Raw genomic sequence first — 19,999 nt, forward strand, 5'->3', positions numbered from 1 at the left:
TCGTTGAGTTCATGTGGAGCTAAGCCATACCTCCCAAACCGACAGCTAAGTTCAGAGCAAATGGAGATAGCCGTTCACCAGAAATCCAAACATCTTCGAAAAGGAAATCAGTTGGGTACTGAGTGTATGAACAATAACAGCTACGCTGTAAAGCAAGGCGCAAATCAATAGACACTGTCTCTCTCCTCCACGCACGCCATCCGCCAAATTGCCCTTTCATCCCAAACAGTAACTTGTACAGAACGCGTTTAGTCCAAAAGCAGAAATCCACAGCTGCATATTGTAATGAATGTAACTGTGGGGTAAAAACAACAAAAAAGAATGCAACATGGGATGCAGCAAAAGGGATAATTTAGTATGAGGTGTGGTTTTGCTTTACCGCGATTGCTTTAACAATGACAGCGCCGTAGTACCATCGTCCCCTGAAAACACATCCCTCACAGGGGCCCAGCGAAGCATAGTAGGACAGCGGACGTGGGTGAAATAGATCATGAAGGAACGCAACACACTTACAGTTGATTTCAACGCATAACAAATGAAGGTCAAGCTCAAGGTAGAGGACGAAAGCTATATAATTCGCCCACTAATTTTCAACTAGCCTGTCTAAACTCAAAAGTATGGATGTGTTCATTTTCATTCATCCTTTCACTACAATCTAGCCTTGGTCCGGACAAGCGGTAACAGGATATATTCTTACACTAGCACAAAACACGGTGTACGTCCCATTCTCACTGTAATGATTGTGTTTCTGATTTAAGCGTTACAAACTACGGGATTCTGTTGTGGTATATGTCTTGGGGGGTAAAATAAAAACGATGCGAAAAGACATAATCACATAAGCAGCAAAAAACAAGGAAAAGCAGAAGAAAGGTATACATAAACCACTGATCCGGCCAACTTGCCAGGAGTATGTCAAATGTGAATAACCAATAATTGTAAATATAAGATGATTCAACCACCCGTGCACATCCGTTTCATTCTGTATAGTTATATTGTGTATTGTGTTTTTACCCTGAATTTAATTTATTATTTAGCTATTACAGATCTTTGTTTTACCTTTTTTAGTTTCAAAACACAAATAATGTGTCGATTTTGTTTGAATTTAAGGACCCTGCTCGAATATCACACAACCTGTACGAAATTTTTAAGGCCTACCAGTTGCCTAACTTTAGAGGTTACATTTTTTTAAAATCTGACGACCGAATAAGTGCTTGAAAAAAAGTACGGATGGATTAAATTGAATTGATTTGACTGGCTTTGACCTGGTGGCCCATTGCCGATTGATCGACCAATCGATCGGTCACACCCGGTATTCTGGCATCAACAGCGTACAACCTCAGCCTCACCTCATCCAAAGGGAAAGCGCGCTATGGTTCATGCGAGTTACGGGTTTCCACTGGGCCCTGCGAAACCCTGGGAAATGGGTGGGAGGGAAAGTGTGGCACTTGGATGTTTCGGTGTTTCGCAAAGCTTCGCGCTCCAGTGACCGTCCTTGGAGTTGCGATCAAGGACGCCACGGCGTGCGACGATCGATTCACGAGAGCTCGATTCGAAATCGGTGGCCTGACCGCGTGCATTTGGAGGGCAATCCGATTGCGGCAAACCATCCTGTGTGCGGTTAGTCTTTGGAAAGCAATAGGAATGCCAGTCCAACGCCATCAGGGGCTGTTGTTGTTGATGCTGCTGCTGCTGTTTCGGTGGCAAATTCATTCGAAGACTGAACCACTCATACCCGCGGGTTCCAATCACTTCCGGGTTCTGCAATTTCAAAGGCAAACCCCCCAGTCAAGTATTGCGCTTTCACCTCCTATTCTTCCTGGTGTGGCACCAAATTGCGCTCAGGAGGAGAAGAAGAAGGAGCACAACGTGTACGAGACAGTCGAGGAGACTGGAACCAGGGGGGGGGGGGGTCGAACGCCATTACCCTTCTTCCCGGAAGTCGTGATACTTGGCACCAAATGCCCCCCCCCCCCCCTTCCAACCCCCCAAAACAAAACGCTAAAAACACAAACGCAAACAGGGCCGCAAACGACCTCAGTTGGCCTCCCTTCGTTTGCTCTCTTTCGGTTCAGGCGATGCGGACCCAAGGCCGACCACTACACTAGGTCAGGACAGTCAGGGCAGGCAGACGGACTAGTCCAACCGTGGCTGCTGCATTGTGTGCCCGCGCGCGTAATCGGACGGCAAGGGTATGCCATTTATTTTTTTTTGTTCACCGAAAACAACAGCGAAACCAACAGTGGAGAAAACATTAGCCTCCTCCTTTTCGCAGCCCGTTCAACGCCTCCACCCCCCTCCCTGTGCAAGTGCAAGTACGCAAGCTGAGGCGGCACCTGAGCGCGACTCGCCGATCTAGTTACTATCGTGCGCCTGCCACTGTCGCGTCTGTGCCCGAACCGTGGCGTTGAGTCCGCCAGCACCCTAGAACGATTCTGTGTGTGTACGTGTGTGTATAAGTATCCCGTTGCTAACGTGTTCTGTGTGAGGGCTCACCAATCAACCCTTTCGGGACCTCACCAGGACCCCAATCCAGCGATCAAGCGCAGCTCATCCTTGGAGTGAGGAGAGGCAGCGAGTACGTACTCCGGCTGCTGCTGCTGGTCAGCAGCGATCGGACCCTGATTCGGAAACCTTGATCGCGATGATGATGATGATGATGCTGTTGTTGCGGTGATCATTGCGATCGATTGCCGGCATTCTTCCACGGTCGCGGCATTCTCGGTCCGCGCACGTGTGTGTGCATAGTGTATGTGCGTGTCTGTGTGTGTGTATGTGTGCTCTGTCAAGTATCCTCTGGTCCGTCAACAAGTCAACAATCGCTCGCTGCACAATCGACACAAAGCTCACAGCGAATCAATCTTCCCCCCCCCCCCCTGCCATCCCCCTGGCCTCACGTGGATTCTCTGTTTGGTATCGAGAATGAGCATAAAGCGACACAGCATCACCGCGCAGGAGCCGAGTGTGTCTGTGGCGTTGTCCCGTGCCGTCGTCACCGTTAGTAGTAGCAGCACGCCGTGCCGTCCAGCTCCGATCGCTATCGATACCCTGATCCCCACCATCCGTCAACCGTCATGTACCTTCGTCATCTGCTCCTGGTGCTCCTTGCCACCATCTGTCACACCGGTGGTGTGATGGCGGCGTCCTTCAGCGAAGACGAAGACGATTCCAGTGAAACGGTCGGCTCACTGGAGCAAGTGTTTAGCCTTTACCCGGAGGACTGGACGGACGGAACCTCCCCATCCCCGTCCTACCAGCGACACGGAAATTCGGATGACCTAGAAGCCCTTCTTCTGTCGCTGCAACAGGACAAGACAGCACAGGACAACCCCCGACGGCCGGTCGATGACTTCACGGGCACGGAGGATACTTTGGAGGTGAGTTTGTGTGTGCTGGGTCTGAGGAACCACCTCCATAGCAAGATCATGCGAGTAGTGAAGTTATCAAGGACGGCGAAGGACCTCCCGCGTCGTCGAAACTGGTTTCTGGGAACAGGAAGCGGCGCGCGCGCGCGCGCGCAACACCGTGTTGTGCTGTGCGGTGCTGTGGAATGCGTAGCCGCTTCGATTATCAGACAAACTCCCTTCTTCCCTCCTTCTCTTCCTCTCTCTCTCCCTCGCTCTCTTTCTCGTTCTGTGCTGCTGATGCTGCTGCGGGGCCTGGCATCCGAGAATGGCATCCGAACAAAGGCCATAACTCACTAGCCAAGCTTCAGAGGGCTTCGGAGTGTTCGCTCACGTGCCAACCGATACCACGCGAATACCCTCTACCCCCGACACGTCGCCGCACCTAACACGTCGCGTGTTGTCCGACTTCGCTAATCCCTTTTCGCTCGCTCGATCTGATTGTCCCTTTCCTCTCCCACAACAACAGCTCGATGGTGGCCGGACCAGCACCAGCTTCTACAGTTCTTCCTCGACGGTGCCCCTCGAGTCGCAAGGTAAGGATGGGCGCTGGGCTCCGATTGCCTAAAAAAAAAAGCTATCCAACCAGCCCCCACACACCTCCCCCTCCCATGCACTAGCAGCCGCTGCGTTGGCAAATTGGCGTGCACAGCACATAATTGCAACGCGGCGTCTCAGCTGAGCGCGTTCGAAAGGTCTGCAACTACTGTGCACAACTGCAACGCGACCGATCATCTGTGCCGGGATCGCGTGCATTGCGTGCCGCGTGCATGTGCCGGCGTTCCTGCGCGCACTCTTCCTCGGCACCGCGCTACTCTGATGTCACTCGCGCACACGCTGGTCCTCTTCTGGCACCTCTAAACGTCACGGAGATTCCTTTCTCCGGTGTTTCCCTAGAGTTCACGGGGAGACGCTCTATTCGTACTGTTCAACCTACCTACCGACCTGTCTCTTCTTCTTCTTCTTCTTCTTCTTCTTCTTCTTCTCTCTCTCTCTCTCTCTCTCTCACACACACTCTCTTTTTCTATGCGCACCACGTAATGCACCCATGCGCGCACACACACACACCGCACAAACGCACAGAGGCGAAGGCTAAACCGATGAGGAGCGCAACCCTAACGGCCGCCGTTCCGCCATTGACGCGCGTTTCAGAGTTTTTCCGCAGCATGCTGGAGCGGTTCGGGGTGGTGTCACCCGTCGAGACCTACCAGGGACCGGGCCCTGTCCCGGAACTGACGACGGAACGCGGGTCCCGGTTACGGTCGTACCGTTTCCGGCCTCACTTTGTCAGCACCGCCAAAGGGCTGCGCAACATCCCGGCCCAGCTGAACGAAGGCCAGCTGGTGCACGCCCCGGACGAGCCCACGGATCGACCAGTGGCGCCGTCGTCGTCGACTGCCAGCCGGAGACCAGCCGGAGGCGAATCAACGGTGACCATGGGGCGACCGGTGGCCACTACGCCCAGCTCGACCATCACGAACCTGTTCAACAGCTTCAAGCGAAAGATCAAAGCCATCTACCCGGGCACGGTGTGGTGCGGCGATGGCAACCAGGCCAAGAGCGAGGACGATATCGGGTTCTTCTACCTCACCGATAGTTGCTGCCGGGCGCACGATCTCTGCCCGATCACGATCGCAGCTGGCGAGCAGTTCAATCGGCTCCGCAACAACGGTCACTTCACCCGGTACGGTGCACCGCGATCCGCTACCAAAATCTAAGACGTTCCTGGGTGGGGGTGGCTACTAGTATGGGTACACCAAAAGCGAGCTAACTTCTCTCCTCTCTTCCGCTTTCCCCAGCTCGCACTGTGACTGTGATAAGCAGTTCTACAACTGCCTCAAGAACGCCGACACGCTCGTCTCGCGCCAGATCGGCTACACCTACTTTAACCTGCTCAAACCGCAGTGCTTCCGCTACGAGCACCCCAAGGTCAGCTGCACCAAAAGGTAGGAAGGCGGGGGAGGAGGGGGGGGGGCGAGGCTAGCAGCATCCACGCTCGCTGTCGCGTCGCGATTCGTGGCCTTCGTCTTCGACGAAGTTCGTTTTGTGTCTAATTTACCATGCTGCTGCTGCTGCTGCTGCTGCGGCGGCGGCGGCGGCGTTTGCTCTTTCGTTGCGTGCAGGAAAAAGGGTAAATGCTTGACGTACGTGGTGAACGAGCAGCAGTCGAAGGAGTGGCAGTGGTTCGACAATCTCATCTTCTAGTGCCAGCCTATCCTGCGGGACAACAACGCGCCGGTGCCGTCCATTTTGCTTATACGCTTAGTCAGCTAGTTTTGATAGCTTAGCTAAGGTAGAATCGTCCGATGATCGAGTAGCCGATCCGTCTGTGACAGCTCCTAGAACTGAACGACGAATCGACGAGAACTGAAACCGAGGAAACCGATTCCAACGCCATGGCTAATAGATAAGGGAATCGAATCGATGTTCTGAATAAACGATATACCAGACCGCTCGCCCCGCTGTGACTTCTTTTGCTGTCGCATCAGTTGACCGGAACAGGCAGACGTATGCTGCATATGGGGCCCACCCCAGGAATATACATCATATGCGCACTTGTAGGACGCGAGATCTGCGCACAAGCACACACCGAAGGGCGCACGTGTGCGTATGGGCGGGCCTGCCTGCTATAACGCTATAACCGGCGTTAAACACCACAAACAGCGATAGCGCGCGTGTTAGAGCGAAGCGCCGCTGCTGGCAATCGCTTTAGCCGCAACTCCGCCACCAGTCCCGGTCAGTAGTCGCTGAGTGCTAGTGCTGCTAGGAAGGGAGTTCTTTCGTGTCGGTCCTCAAGCCGAACTGCATCTCCAATCAGCACATCCGAATCAGAAAAAAACCGTCCCGTCCCGTACCAGTCCGCGTCCGAGATAAAGCGAAGACTGAAGATGGGTATCCAGCAGCTGTTGCAGAACGTGGACGAGCAGGTGTTCCGTACGTACGTCTTCTGGGCGGCGGTACTCGTGGTGAAGATGCTCGCCATGTCGCCCCTCACCGGACGGCAGCGTTTCAGCAAGAAGGTATTCTTTGCCATTGGCCATCGTTACCGCGGTTGCATCATCGGTGCACCCCTCCCCACCCTTCAGTGCCCTAGCGGCGCCTCCTGTGCACCTGTGTGCTGTGCTATCATCATCAATTCTGCTATCAAAACACCAAACACCCTCGCAACATAATAATTTGTGTGCGTTTCTCGCTCTTTCTCTCCGAGTGCCTAGTGTTATGGACCATTCCGTGCATGCCCCGCTTCGATGGGGGAGCTCATGGTTCTTCGCTGTGTCATGCTTGCGTCACAGCATATTTCAATGTCACCCATACACTCGCACAGCTTCGCACAACATAATTGGGATGTTCGTTTGTTGTGCTGTACACGCACCGCCATCGCACACCCCATACGCTAATATCTGGACAGTACCAGGACGACGACGACGACGGACGACGAAGGAAATCCGACCATTCGCCAAGATCATCATGACTTGCAAAAAGGCGCCTTCTAGCACAGTCCCCCCTTTTTTATCTCCCGCACACATTAGTGATCGTGTCTGTCCGTGTGTCCGTGCGTCTCGAGGTTAATTCGCGTTTTTTGACTTTTTTTGCTTACCCGCTCGCCCTTCTAGGCCTTCGCCAATCCGGAAGACGTAACGTCGATGAAGAACGTGGCCCCGAAGTTTGGCGATCCAGACGTGGAGCGGGTCCGCCGGGCGCACCGGAACGATCTCGAGAACATTCTGCCGTTCTTCATCATCGGTCTGCTGTACATGCTGACCGGGCCGGCACCATTCATCGCGATCAATCTGTTCCGGGCGGTTGCCATCGCCCGCATCGTACACACGCTCGTTTACGCCGTCTTTGTGATCCCACAGCCGGCCCGCGGGCTGTCCTGGGGTGTCGCCTACCTGGCCACCTTCTACATGGCCTTTAAAACCATCCTCTATTTCCTGTGAGCCGCACCGTGTGAGACACCGTTAGGAAATTCGCCCTACCAGCGAAATATTGTAACGCAGACCAATAAAGCCCTCCAAAGGCGTGTACAGGAGCGATTTGCGATGCGTGTTTTGCTAGAGATGCTGCAGTCGAACGGATGTTAAACGGTCCGTGTCCGTGAGGGACCATATGACGCGATCTTATACCAATTGAACCAGCAACCAACCATCGGCAAAAGTGGGTACGTTATACGCTTTCGTTGCGTCAGTAGAGGCTGACCAAATGCTATCGACAAATTGATAAGGCTGGATTATGCTGGCTTTGCGAAGTCCCCTTCCACGCAGGTGTGGCATGATACAGCACCATTTACTTCTTATATGGGGAGAGTGTGCGCTTTAGACGCGCGCACCCAGGTAAACTCGGTACGCTATACGAGCACATTCTTTCCATGATCGCTGTACCCGTTCTCGGTGCTCATCCACTCTACCGGATATCAATTGTTGCTAAAAACAAACCCCGGCTGGGAGAATGAAAGTGAAACAGCACCTTGAGAGCTAAACAATCGGTCACTAATGTGGCATGTTTTGCGCGAAAGGACTTTTATAATGTACTAGATACTGTCGGTGTGTTGTTGGCGCTATTGCCTAAGTAAAACCATGAGCACATGAGCATAATTCTGAACAAAAAAAGGATAAATCAGATGTAGCTCAGGTTGCGACACGAAGAATCCGATTTCCCTAGCCCTACGACGAAGCATTATTGCGGATTTGTACTTCTTATATTAACTTGAACCGTTAGGACGACCAGTATGACCCCTCCCCTGGAGCCTCGCAAGCCAAGTGGCAAGCAGGTCACGTACCAGGATGATATAGCAAATCTGTTACTCCGCGTTTGCCGTTCGTATTGGCTACTGGAGGAGGTGGTCGTCGTATAGCTCGCTGGTCAGTATCACCTCACCACTGCTGGCGGTCGGTTGTGCATCTTTCTGCTGGACCATCCGGATTATTGAGATCGAACCAGAAAAACGTTGAAACGCGATGCCAACCGGTAGCAACCCGTTCGATGGAATCAATCCTGATGCGTACCGTGCGTACGTGTTTTGGTCGAGCGTTCTGTTAATGAAGCTGTTCCTCATGCTACCGCTGACAGCAATCAACCGATTCAGAAAGCAGGTAAAGTGTTTGATCATTTACACCCCTCTGTGCGTGTATGCGTGTTCGTCCAAGTCGCCCACCTATTCTAAACGACTCTAGAAGGGGAGCTGCAGTGCGCAGGGCGTTCCCACAAATCGTAATTGAGCAACACGATGAAAAGATTGTCTCCGCTGGCCGTTCTCCAATCAAACCCTCTACCACACTGGCACTAACAGCGAGACCCGATGATCGTGATCGTGCGATAAGGCAACAGGCTAGTCACGCCACATCGCGTTGCAACCGCCAACGGAATCGATGCCCACAAGGTGTTACTCAGTACTTGTGCGTTCACCATCAATCGCTTAGCGCACTGAGTGCTGATTAGGTAACCGCATTATCGGTTTGGGGAGGGGGGGATGAGTTGTCTCAAATGAAAGCATTAGCAAGGGCTACTAACGCCCTTCATGGTAGCATATAATGGAGCAGTGGCTCTGGGCGCAGACATAATGCGCTGACGTGGCTCTCTAAACATCCACGATCCTCTATATGTTGCGCTGGTTTTGGACCAGCCTCATCAGCTCAGCGTTTCGGATGTGTTGCAACACGCTTTCTTCTCCTTCGCTAGGCCACGGTAGCCACCCGTGAGCGAGAATGAAAGAGAAACAACTTTCTCCCAAACAACGAAACAACTTTTCTTTCTGGTTACGTATGGCTGTGGCTCTTCTTTTTGTTTACGACTGGATTTTGGACTACTTTAACTGTTTTAATCAAACGGTTAACAGGGTGGGTTTCGGATTAGTTGCGAGAGCAGGCCTAAAACGAGTTTTCAAGCCATTGCTCGTATAGATCATACGCCTAAAGGACGCGTCTATTGGGACGGTACGACCATTTCGTCTGGTTCAAAGAACATATACGCTCTCTCGGTGCCAGTGGTTCAGTGCTTGCCGCCAACATGCTAGAAACGATCGAGCAAGCGTCCTTCCGTGCGTACGTGTTCTGGAGTACGGTGCTGGTCGGCAAGATGCTGCTCATGTCGCCCCTAACGTCGCTAACGCGTGTCCGGAAGATGGTGTGACCAACGAGAGATGAGAGCATTGAAAGATCGTGCACATCCAGCGCACTGCTAACGCCTTTCTTCTTTATCCTCCGCATTTCGCCAGGCGTTCGCAAATCCGGAGGATACGGCTGCATTTAGCAGGAAGGCCAAACCGAAGTTCGATGATCCCGATGTCGAGCGAGTGCGCAGGTAGGTCGCAAGATGCGCGTTCCGCCGTGTCCAGTGATATGTCCCGCAAAAAGTACTCTAGCACTCTTACCTTTCATTTTCCTCTAGGGCCCACCGGAACGATCTCGAGAACATTCTACCGTTCTTCGTCGTCGGTTTCCTGTATCTGCTGACCAATCCTGCGCCGGCTTTCGCTATTAACATGTATCGGCTAGTGGCCGTGTCGCGAATTCTGCACACCGTGGTGTACGCCGTGGTGCCGCTGCCGCAGCCGGCCCGCTTCCTGGCGTTCGTGGGTGCGCTGGCGCCAACGGTCTACATGACGCTGCAGACCTTGTTGTACTTTCTGTGAGGCATCAATGGTCTAGTAAAGCAATGAACAATCATTGCTATCACTTATTTGACGCCGTGGTTTTTGGATAACTATTAAACAATAGATGATAGCCTGGGATACTGGTGTTGTGTTGAATTTGGCTCAGCTTTTCAGCTCAGTTTAATAGGGCGGTGGCCTTCTCGTGATCAACTTTTGTTCCCGGATCGGATGGTGTGTTTGCTTGTCGCACAAGAGGCTCGCACTCACTTTTCGTTACTGAATCACGCAATCAGTGATCGGTTGCTGTGCGACAGGCCGTATAGGTAACCCTTGCTGGGCATCCCGTACCCGATCCAGCACCTCCGCATAGTCGGGAAAGGCAAGCGAGGCAAGCTTCGAGTGCACTAGGGTATCGTTGATCTGCACCTCGAAAGAACCGCGACGCCCACTGTGACAAATCACGTCCGCTTCCGGAATCTGCTCGCGGATCGTCCGGGCCAGCTCCAGACACTGCGGCTTCGAGTTGCACACCGTGCTATCAGAAGGGAATGGAGAAGGTTTAACGATCGGTAGCTAGAGCATCAGTCCGAGCTGCTAAACGTACCAGTATTCGATATCGATCCGCGGCTGCGACATTGCGAGGCGTTTTACCGGCGGAAAACTTAAGCCATTTGCGGCTTGCTTGCGGCACGTTCACACTAATCAACACCAAATCACACAAGTCGTTATGCAATCGTCTGAGGTCGCTACTTTTTAACACTTTAAAATAAAACTCTTGTCGAAAATATTACTTGTAATTTCATGTACGCTGACAAGCAATGAAGCCGGGGATACATGAAGCGTAAACTCTCGGGTAAACTCAGAATGTAAGACAGTTTCTACACACAGCCAAAATTTGGCGGCTAAAGTCAAAATTGTCGGCAAAAGTCAAAAGCTCCATATAAAAAAAATAATGGTGTGTGTAGGGACGCTTGAAAAGAAGAACTTCAGAAAAACTACAGAATCATCGCGAAATAACTTTAACACACCTGCAAACAGCTTTTTTTTAAAATATAATATGCTTTAAGATGATCGGCAGACACATAATGCTGCACTCCAGTGTACGCCGTACCGTAGATGTAAATTTGTCTCCATCTGCCATTATTTTTTCCAAAATGTTGGAAAAATGAAGTTCTCTTTTTTTGACTTTAGCCGCCAAATTTTGGCTGTGTGTAGAAACGGTCTAATGCCAAAAAGTTTACATTTGCCGTTTACACGGTTTAAAAAAGATTATAGGTCCACGTAGCATAAATCCTAGCGTAAACGCTGTTTGCAAGCGATTTGCCTCATTATATTTCCTGTTTGTGGTTTGCATTAATAGTGAGTGTTCATTACTAGCGTTTTAAATCTATTTCTTTGGAAAAAAAATAATATTTTTCTCACAAAAGTCGATTAAAGTTCAGTGTAATTCGGATTACACGTCTCAACCCGGTCATGTAAACATGTTCAAGTGTAAATTAATTTTATATTTACGCTTGAGTTTACGCTTCATGTATCGCCGGCTTGTCAACAGGGCGAGTTTGCTAGAGTTTACGGTTCGTCTGTCGCCCGCTTAATATTTGGTTTTCGCGAACCGTTTGGAAAAGTTGGTAAATCAGAACGACTCTCCGCACCATTAGGTACTAGCTAGAGAAACCAGAAAAGGTAACAACCAGAAAGTTCCAGTTAAATTCCAATAGCTTCTCATGTTTTCCTTCTTCCAGTATGATCGGAAGCGATGCCATGACGCTTCCTCAAGGCAACCTTTGCTACACAGCAGAATACCAAGTACAATCTGAATGTTGGGCGGACGATTTCGTTAAGTCTGAAGTAGAGGTACGCTCCGAAATTGTCGATCCGACCGTCCGAATATGTACTCTCTGTGGAAGTTTGAGGAACGCATGGCAATACTGTTTCACCAGCACGGGACAACTTACCATGGACCAAGAAAGGCTATCAATCCTTCGGTTGGTATACTCGGTCGTCATTACGTTCGAGGCAACCCCCGATGCAGTGTTTTGCGATTTTTGTTGCCATAAACTGGACGAGATGATTGCCTTACGCTCTATCTGGCCACCAAATTCCACGGCGATCGAACAACAGCCCATAACACCAGCGGCGATAAACAATGTAGAAACGATGGTTAGCATTCCGGCAGATGCGATAAAGCAAGAACCATCAGTGAATAATGTAGCAACAGAAGCGAGCCAACCAGTCTGCTCCTACTGGCCCAGGGTCCTGCTTCAAAAGAGTACAATTGGTATGCAAAAAGATGCAATTGTCGAGCAAGAGGCGAACGATAGAAAGGAGGCAAATAATATTGCAGACAGCCCCGTGATTGAAGAGCCTCCCTCTTGCCTTGATGGCCAGCAAGTTCCAGCTGATGGTATGTCTTCAATCGATGTAACATCAAACGATGGTGTTCCAACCATCGATCTCACGTGTTGTGAGGTGACCTCTAGAGATGGTAATTCGGAAGTAGACGAAGAAAAAGATAGACTCATTCGGAAAGTGATTCGCTTAATTAAAAAACAATTGAAAGCAAAACGATTCGAAGAGCCGAAAAAACGTAGAAGTAAGAGGCTACGTAATGCGACTAAATGCAAAACAAAGGTTAAGACGATGGCAACGTAAAGAAAAAAGTGCCAAATTGAATTTGAACAGTCAGAGGATTCATTTGTTACGAAGTTGGACTCTCATTTGCTGTTGAAAGCTGAGCAGCTTTTTCAAAATAGAAACCAACCATATAAAAGCATAAAACATAGGTTAAGACGATGACGAAACGTAATGAAAAAAGTGCCAAATTGAATTTGAAGAACAGTCAGAGGATTCATTTGTTACGAAGTTGGACTCTCATTTGCTGTTGAAAGGTGGGCAGCTTTTTCAAAATAGAAACCAACCATACAAAAGCATAAAACATAGGTTAAGACGATGACAAAACGTAATGAAAAAAAATGTTGAATTTGACCAGTACGAATTGACTCTCATTTGCTGGTGAATGCTGGGCACCTTTTTATTTTAAATAAAAACCATCCATCTAAAATCGCACCGCATTTTTTAATGATACAATAAACAGATCCTGCAAATTGTAAGCACAATAAATGTTAACACTTAAGTGCATTTAATGGAAAAAAGGAATTATTCCATTAATTTTATTATTTTCTAAAATACATGTATCAGCTCGGAACCCGCGTTTAAGAGGGTTTTAATGTTTCCTTCAAAGTATTCATGAAGCAACTAATAATTATTATACAATGTCGTTTTGCTTATTATACTGGAAGTGTTTCGCAACCCCTTCCCCCTTCAAAGTTGTTCTTTTTGTGTAAAACGGGTCAAAATCAACGGGTTTTTTTTCAAAATTGGTTTAATTAAGCTGTTGCAGTTTTAAGCCGGGGAGACATGAAGCGTAAACTCTCGTATAAACCAAAGTGTCTATAGGAAACAGGTGAAGTCATACCCAAAGTGTCTATAGGAAACAGGTGAAGTCATAGCACTTTTTTTCTTTTTTGCTTTTTTTGTTTTTTGACATTCGACGCCTTGTTTACATTCATCACCAAACCAGCGTGCGTTTGAATCCGAAAAAGAGCAATGGTTTTATCAGGTATATTATCTACTTTTGCTCGTTTAAATGATACATTTTCAAATTTTAGAACAAACGAGCAGCTCCGCTGTGGCTATCAACGTGTCAGCAGGGACCGAAAACGCCGGCTATCTCTGATTCTGAAACGAGTGGAAAAGGCCCGGATCCGGCTTCCAGCCGGTCACTGTCGGCTTAGACTATTGGTTAAAGGACAAAAGGACGGAGACGATCGGAGTGTGATGGACAATCACATCAGCGCTACATGCACGGTGCATCCAAAGGAGGGTGTTGTCGCGTATCCGACCAGAGATCCGGCGAAGGTGAAACCTCTTCGCTTGTTCCGAACACGGAGCAGCAAGGAGAAGGAGTGGGTTCTTCTGCCCGAATAAAGGCAGCTCCAGCGCGCTTTGTTCATCATATAAGATAGCTGGCTCGGCAGATCGTCTGCCAATCGCGAGGCGCATCCAAAGGAAGAGTGATAAGGGAAGAAGATCCGCTCCTATTCCTAGTTTGCCATCGTCGGAACAGGTGTCTTCTTTTGTAAGGCGCATCAAGAGCGCATCGCCTCGTGAGCAAGGATGGATGCCCCGAATGATGGTGCACTGGCTTTGCCTGGCAGTGTTTGTGATCGTCCTGCTGGTGCAGTGCGACAGCAAGGATCCGTACGTCACCGTGGGTGTGGAGCGAAAGGCTACACTACAGAAGATCCGACGAGCCTACAAACAGCAAGCTAAGGAATGGTATGAATCCGAACAGCACTCTGTCTGCGTTCGTATTGATTGCTTGCCACAGGCGTGCTAGGACTTGAGCTAACTGTATCAAACAGGCATCCGGACAAATCAAAACACTTTTAGGCGGAGCAGCGGTTCGTCGAGATCAAGCAGGCATACGAGCTACTTTCCGACTCGAAGCGTCGGAAGGCATACGCCGTACATAACGAACGAGGATGCAATCGTGAATAGGGAGCGGTCAGATTACACCACACGGTCGGTTCCAGGATCCGTTCGAACACTTTTAAGAACTGCACATAACTTTAACGTCCACGACCAGGACATTAGCCTGTACCATCGGCTGTCGATCACCGCCAAGTACTAAGAGAGCAACATCCTGCCCAAAAGCCGCCAAACTCCGCAAATACTGCTGTTTTACGCCGACTGGTGCTTCGACTGTATGAAAGCGGCCAACTCGTTCAAGAAGATGATCGACACCGTACGCTCGAACGATCAATGCGGGTCACGAGGAGTAGCTGGTACGCCGGACCGGTGTCCACTCACTACCGTGCATGGTCATGGTCCTCGACGGTTACAACTATACCTTCCGCGAGAGCGTCTTTAATGCACAGCATCTGGTAGACTTCATCCGGCACCGTTGAGCGTAAATCATCGCAAATTTAAGGTTGCGCACTGACCGGCACAGATACAAATCCACTTACCAATATAATTTCCATTGCATTGAAAAACTTAAATTTGCGCATGTAATAAATACGTACACTTGTTTTTCTTTTAGAATAAAGTATGCAGTTTATTTCGGCATAACTATTGTTACATTGTAGTATAGAAGGAACAGCTAAAAGAAACATTTTAATCTAAGATAAAAAGTCCCAGCGCAAAGTGTCTATAGGAAACAGGTGAAGTCATACCGAACAAAATCGCTCGCGAAACTTAGAAAAATGAATGAAAAAAATTGACAGTCGTTGCCTATGTTTTGGTTGCGTTGGAGACGCTGGGACTTTTTATCTTAGATTAAAATGTTTCTTTTAGCTGTTCCTTCTATACTACAATGTAACAATAGTTATGCCGAAATAAACTGCATACTTTATTCTAAAAGAAAAACAAGTGTACGTATTTATTACATGCGCAAATTTAAGTTTTTCAATGCAATGGAAATTATATTGGTAAGTGGATTTGTATCTGTGCCGGTCAGTGCGCAACCTTAAATTTGCGACGATTTACGCTCAACGGTGCCGGATGTAGTCTACCAGATGCTGTGCATTAAAGACGCTCTCGCGGAAGGTATAGTTGTAACCGTCGAGGACCATGACCATGCACGGTAGTGAGTGGACACCGGTCCGGCGTACCAGCTACTCCTCGTGACCCGCATTGATCGTTCGAGCGTACGGTGTCGATCATCTTCTTGAACGAGTTGGCCGCTTTCATACAGTCGAAGCACCAGTCGGCGTAAAACAGCAGTATTTGCGGAGTTTGGCGGCTTTTGGGCAGGATGTTGCTCTCTTAGTACTTGGCGGTGATCGACAGCCGATGGTACAGGCTAATGTCCTGGTCGTGGAAGTTAAAGTTATGTGCAGTTCGTAAAAGTGTTCGAACGGATCCTGGAACCGACCGTGTGGTGTAATCTGACCGCTCCCTATTCACGATTGCATCCTCGTTCGTTATGTACGGCGTATGCCTTCCGACGCTTCGAGTCGGAAAGTAGCTCGTATGCCTGCTTGATCTCGACGAACCGCTGCTCCGCCTAAAAGTGTTTTGATTTGTCCGGATGCCTGTTTGATACAGTTAGCTCAAGTCCTAGCACGCCTGTGGCAAGCAATCAATACGAACGCAGACAGAGTGCTGTTCGGATTCATACCATTCCTTAGCTTGCTGTTTGTAGGCTCGTCGGATCTTCTGTAGTATAGCCTTTCGCTCCACACCCACGGTGACGTACGGATCCTTGCTGTCGCACTGCACCAGCAGGACGATCACAAACACTGCCAGGCAAAGCCAGTGCACCATCATTCGAGGCATCCATCCTTGCTCACGAGGCGATGCGCTCTTGATGCGCCTTACAAAAGAAGACACCTGTTCCGACGATGGCAAACTAGGAATAGGAGCGGATCTTCTTCCCTTATCACTCTTCCTTTGGATGCGCCTCGCGATTGGCAGACGATCTGCCGAGCCAGCTATCTTATATGATGAACAAAGCGCGCTGGAGCTGCCTTTATTCGGGCAGAAGAACCCACTCCTTCTCCTTGCTGCTCCGTGTTCGGAACAAGCGAAGAGGTTTCACCTTCGCCGGATCTCTGGTCGGATACGCGACAACACCCTCCTTTGGATGCACCGTGCATGTAGCGCTGATGTGATTGTCCATCACACTCCGATCGTCTCCGTCCTTTTGTCCTTTAACCAATAGTCTAAGCCGACAGTGACCGGCTGGAAGCCGGATCCGGGCCTTTTCCACTCGTTTCAGAATCAGAGATAGCCGGCGTTTTCGGTCCCTGCTGACACGTTGATAGCCACAGCGGAGCTGCTCGTTTGTTCTAAAATTTGAAAATGTATCATATAAACGAGCAAAAGTAGATAATATACCTGATAAAACCATTGCTCTTTTTCGGATTCAAACGCACGCTGGTTTGGTGATGAATGTAAACAAGGCGTCGAATGTCAAAAAACAAAAAAAAGCAAAAAAGAAAAAAAGTGCTATGACTTCACCTGTTTCCTATAGACACTTTGGGTATGACTTCACCTGTTTCCTATAGACACTTTGGTTTATACGAGAGTTTACGCTTCATGTCTCCCCGGCTTAAAACTGCAACAGCTTAATTAAACCAATTTTGAAAAAAACCCGTTGATTTTGACCCGTTTTACACAAAAAGAACAACTTTGAAGGGGGAAGGGGTTGCGAAACACTTCCAGTATAATAAGCAAAACGACATTGTATAATAATTATTAGTTGCTTCATGAATACTTTGAAGGAAACATTAAAACCCTCTTAAACGCGGGTTCCGAGCTGATACATGTATTTTAGAAAATAATAAAATTAATGGAATAATTCCTTTTTTCCATTAAATGCACTTAAGTGTTAACATTTATTGTGCTTACAATTTGCAGGATCTGTTTATTGTATCATTAAAAAATGCGGTGCGATTTTAGATGGATGGTTTTTATTTAAAATAAAAAGGTGCCCAGCATTCACCAGCAAATGAGAGTCAATTCGTACTGGTCAAATTCAATTTAACATTTTTTTTCATTACGTTTTGTCATCGTCTTAACCTATGTTTTATGCTTTTGTATGGTTGGTTTCTATTTTGAAAAAGCTGCCCACCTTTCAACAGCAAATGAGAGTCCAACTTCGTAACAAATGAATCCTCTGACTGTTCTTCAAATTCAATTTGGCACTTTTTTCATTACGTTTCGTCATCGTCTTAACCTATGTTTTATGCTTTTATATGGTTGGTTTCTATTTTGAAAAAGCTGCTCAGCTTTCAACAGCAAATGAGAGTCCAACTTCGTAACAAATGAATCCTCTGACTGTTCAAATTCAATTTGGCACTTTTTTCTTTACGTTGCCATCGTCTTAACCTTTGTTTTGCATTTAGTCGCATTACGTAGCCTCTTACTTCTACGTTTTTTCGGCTCTTCGAATCGTTTTGCTTTCAATTGTTTTTTAATTAAGCGAATCACTTTCCGAATGAGTCTATCTTTTTCTTCGTCTACTTCCGAATTACCATCTCTAGAGGTCACCTCACAACACGTGAGATCGATGGTTGGAACACCATCGTTTGATGTTACATCGATTGAAGACATACCATCAGCTGGAACTTGCTGGCCATCAAGGCAAGAGGGAGGCTCTTCAATCACGGGGCTGTCTGCAATATTATTTGCCTCCTTTCTATCGTTCGCCTCTTGCTCGACAATTGCATCTTTTTGCATACCAATTGTACTCTTTTGAAGCAGGACCCTGGGCCAGTAGGAGCAGACTGGTTGGCTCGCTTCTGTTGCTACATTATTCACTGATGGTTCTTGCTTTATCGCATCTGCCGGAATGCTAACCATCGTTTCTACATTGTTTATCGCCGCTGGTGTTATGGGCTGTTGTTCGATCGCCGTGGAATTTGGTGGCCAGATAGAGCGTAAGGCAATCATCTCGTCCAGTTTATGGCAACAAAAATCGCAAAACACTGCATCGGGGGTTGCCTCGAACGTAATGACGACCGAGTATACCAACCGAAGGATTGATAGCCTTTCTTGGTCCATGGTAAGTTGTCCCGTGCTGGTGAAACAGTATTGCCATGCGTTCCTCAAACTTCCACAGAGAGTACATATTAGGACGGTCGGATCGACAATTTCGGAGCGTACCTCTACTTCAGACTTAACGAAATCGTCCGCCCAACATTCAGATTGTACTTGGTATTCTGCTGTGTAGCAAAGGTTGCCTTGAGGAAGCGTCATGGCATCGCTTCCGATCATACTGGAAGAAGGAAAACATGAGAAGCTATTGGAATTTAACTGGAACTTTCTGGTTGTTACCTTTTCTGGTTTCTCTAGCTAGTACCTAATGGTGCGGAGAGTCGTTCTGATTTACCAACTTTTCCAAACGGTTCGCGAAAACCAAATATTAAGCGGGCGACAGACGAACCGTAAACTCTAGCAAACTCGCCCTGTTGACAAGCCGGGGATACATGAAGCGTAAACTCAAGCGTAAAGCCGGCGATACATGAAGCGTAAACTCAAGCGTAAAGGCCGGAATACACGAAGCGTAAACTCTCGTATAAACTCAGAATGTAATGCCAAAAAGTTTACATTTGCCGTTTACACGATGTAAAAGAGATTATAGGTCCACGGAGCATAAATCCTAGCGTAAACGCTGTTTGCAAGCGATTTGCCCCACTACATTTCCTGTTCGTGGTTTGCATTAATAGTGAGTGTTCATTACTAGCGTTTTAGACCGTTTCTACACACAGCCAAAATTTGGCGGCTAAAGTCAAAAAAAGAGAACTTCATTTTTCCAACATTTTGGAAAAAATAATGGCAGATGGAGACAAATTTACATCTACGGTACGGCGTACACTGGAGTGCAGCATTATGTGTCTGCCGATCATCTTAAAGCATATTATATTTTAAAAAAAAGCTGTTTGCAGGTGTGTTAAAGTTATTTCGCGATGATTCTGTAGTTTTTCTGAAGTTCTTCTTTTCAAGCGTCCCTACACACACCATTATTTTTTTTATATGGAGCTTTTGACTTTTGCCGACAATTTTGACTTTAGCCGCCAAATTTTGGCTGTGTGTAGAAACTGTCTTAAATCTATTTCTTTGGAAAAAAGATTCTATTTTTCTCACAAAAGTCGATTAAAGTTCAGTGTAATTCGGATTACGCGTCTCAACCCGGTCATGTAAACATGTTCAAGTGTAAATTAATTTTATATTTACGCTTGAGTTTACGCTTCATGTATCGCCGGCTTAAATATAAAATTAATTTACACTTGAACATGTTTACATGACCGGGTTGAGACGTGTAATCTGAATTTCACTGAACTTTTATCGACTTTTGTGAGAAAAATATTATTTTTTTTCCGAAGAAAAGGTAAAACGGGTCGACTGCCCCCGTGAACTTTTTTATCGTGTATGTTTCATTTTCCCGGGCGAAATTCATTTTAATTAACGCCCAGCTTCGAACCCACCCTTATAAACG

At 48.0% G+C, this 19,999-nt stretch overlaps 6 protein-coding genes and 1 pseudogene across 11 annotated transcripts in view; 5 read left to right on the top strand and 2 right to left on the bottom strand.

The window, feature by feature from the left end:
* LOC126579624 (protein wings apart-like) overlaps positions 1-964 on the top strand; it is a 13,324-nt gene extending 12,360 nt beyond the window's left edge. For all 3 annotated transcript variants that reach the window (XM_050243102.1, XM_050243103.1, XM_050243101.1), the window contains one exon: positions 1-964. This exon is cut by the window's left edge and continues 673 nt beyond it. The gene's annotated coding sequence lies outside the window, so the exon portion shown is untranslated.
* A 1,998-nt stretch (positions 965-2,962) lies between these two features.
* On the top strand, positions 2,963-5,844 carry LOC126579745 (uncharacterized). 2 transcript variants are annotated; one of them, XM_050243294.1, is made up of 5 exons: positions 2,963-3,374; positions 3,871-3,937; positions 4,485-5,085; positions 5,201-5,347; positions 5,525-5,844. In XM_050243294.1, exons 1-5 carry the CDS (start codon positions 3,072-3,074, stop codon positions 5,604-5,606), a joined length of 1,200 nt encoding a protein of 399 aa, XP_050099251.1. In that variant the 5' UTR covers positions 2,963-3,071; the 3' UTR covers positions 5,607-5,844. The 2 variants fall into 2 exon arrangements, with proteins under 2 accessions (XP_050099251.1, XP_050099252.1); XM_050243295.1 differs by lacking the exon at positions 5,525-5,844 and having other exon boundaries at positions 4,485-5,130; positions 5,201-5,342.
* A 262-nt stretch (positions 5,845-6,106) lies between these two features.
* LOC126579847 (microsomal glutathione S-transferase 1-like) lies at positions 6,107-7,434 on the top strand. Its single transcript, XM_050243499.1, has 2 exons — positions 6,107-6,421; positions 7,016-7,434. The coding sequence occupies exons 1-2, from the start codon at positions 6,290-6,292 to the stop codon at positions 7,340-7,342; spliced, it is 459 nt and encodes a 152-aa protein (XP_050099456.1). The 5' UTR covers positions 6,107-6,289; the 3' UTR covers positions 7,343-7,434.
* Positions 7,435-8,254: 820 nt separating this feature from the next.
* On the top strand, positions 8,255-10,131 carry LOC126579921 (microsomal glutathione S-transferase 1-like). The gene is made up of 3 exons (XM_050243655.1): positions 8,255-8,494; positions 9,616-9,701; positions 9,789-10,131. The coding sequence occupies exons 1-3, from the start codon at positions 8,360-8,362 to the stop codon at positions 10,030-10,032; spliced, it is 465 nt and encodes a 154-aa protein (XP_050099612.1). The 5' UTR covers positions 8,255-8,359; the 3' UTR covers positions 10,033-10,131.
* Positions 10,132-10,194: 63 nt separating this feature from the next.
* On the bottom strand, positions 10,195-10,852 carry LOC126579924 (migration and invasion enhancer 1-like). Its single transcript, XM_050243659.1, has 2 exons — positions 10,598-10,852; positions 10,195-10,528 (listed from the first exon to the last, which is right to left on the bottom strand). The coding sequence occupies exons 1-2, from the start codon at positions 10,627-10,629 to the stop codon at positions 10,267-10,269; spliced, it is 294 nt and encodes a 97-aa protein (XP_050099616.1). The 5' UTR covers positions 10,630-10,852; the 3' UTR covers positions 10,195-10,266.
* Positions 10,853-13,565: 2,713 nt separating this feature from the next.
* Positions 13,566-15,183, top strand: LOC126579922 (uncharacterized). Of its 3 annotated transcripts, none has more exons than XM_050243656.1 (3): positions 13,566-14,331; positions 14,446-14,577; positions 14,642-15,183. In XM_050243656.1, the coding sequence occupies exons 1-3, from the start codon at positions 14,174-14,176 to the stop codon at positions 14,763-14,765; spliced, it is 414 nt and encodes a 137-aa protein (XP_050099613.1). In that variant the 5' UTR covers positions 13,566-14,173; the 3' UTR covers positions 14,766-15,183. The 3 variants fall into 3 exon arrangements, with proteins under 3 accessions (XP_050099613.1, XP_050099615.1, XP_050099614.1); XM_050243658.1 differs by having other exon boundaries at positions 14,650-15,183; XM_050243657.1 differs by having other exon boundaries at positions 14,446-15,183.
* A 20-nt stretch (positions 15,184-15,203) lies between these two features.
* LOC126579741 (dnaJ homolog subfamily C member 16-like) lies at positions 15,204-17,099 on the bottom strand (annotated as a pseudogene).
* Positions 17,100-19,999: the final 2,900 nt, after the last annotated feature.

Source organism: Anopheles aquasalis, chromosome Y, assembly GCF_943734665.1.
Source record: "Anopheles aquasalis chromosome Y, idAnoAquaMG_Q_19, whole genome shotgun sequence".
Lineage (NCBI taxonomy): Eukaryota > Metazoa > Arthropoda > Insecta > Diptera > Culicidae > Anopheles > Anopheles aquasalis.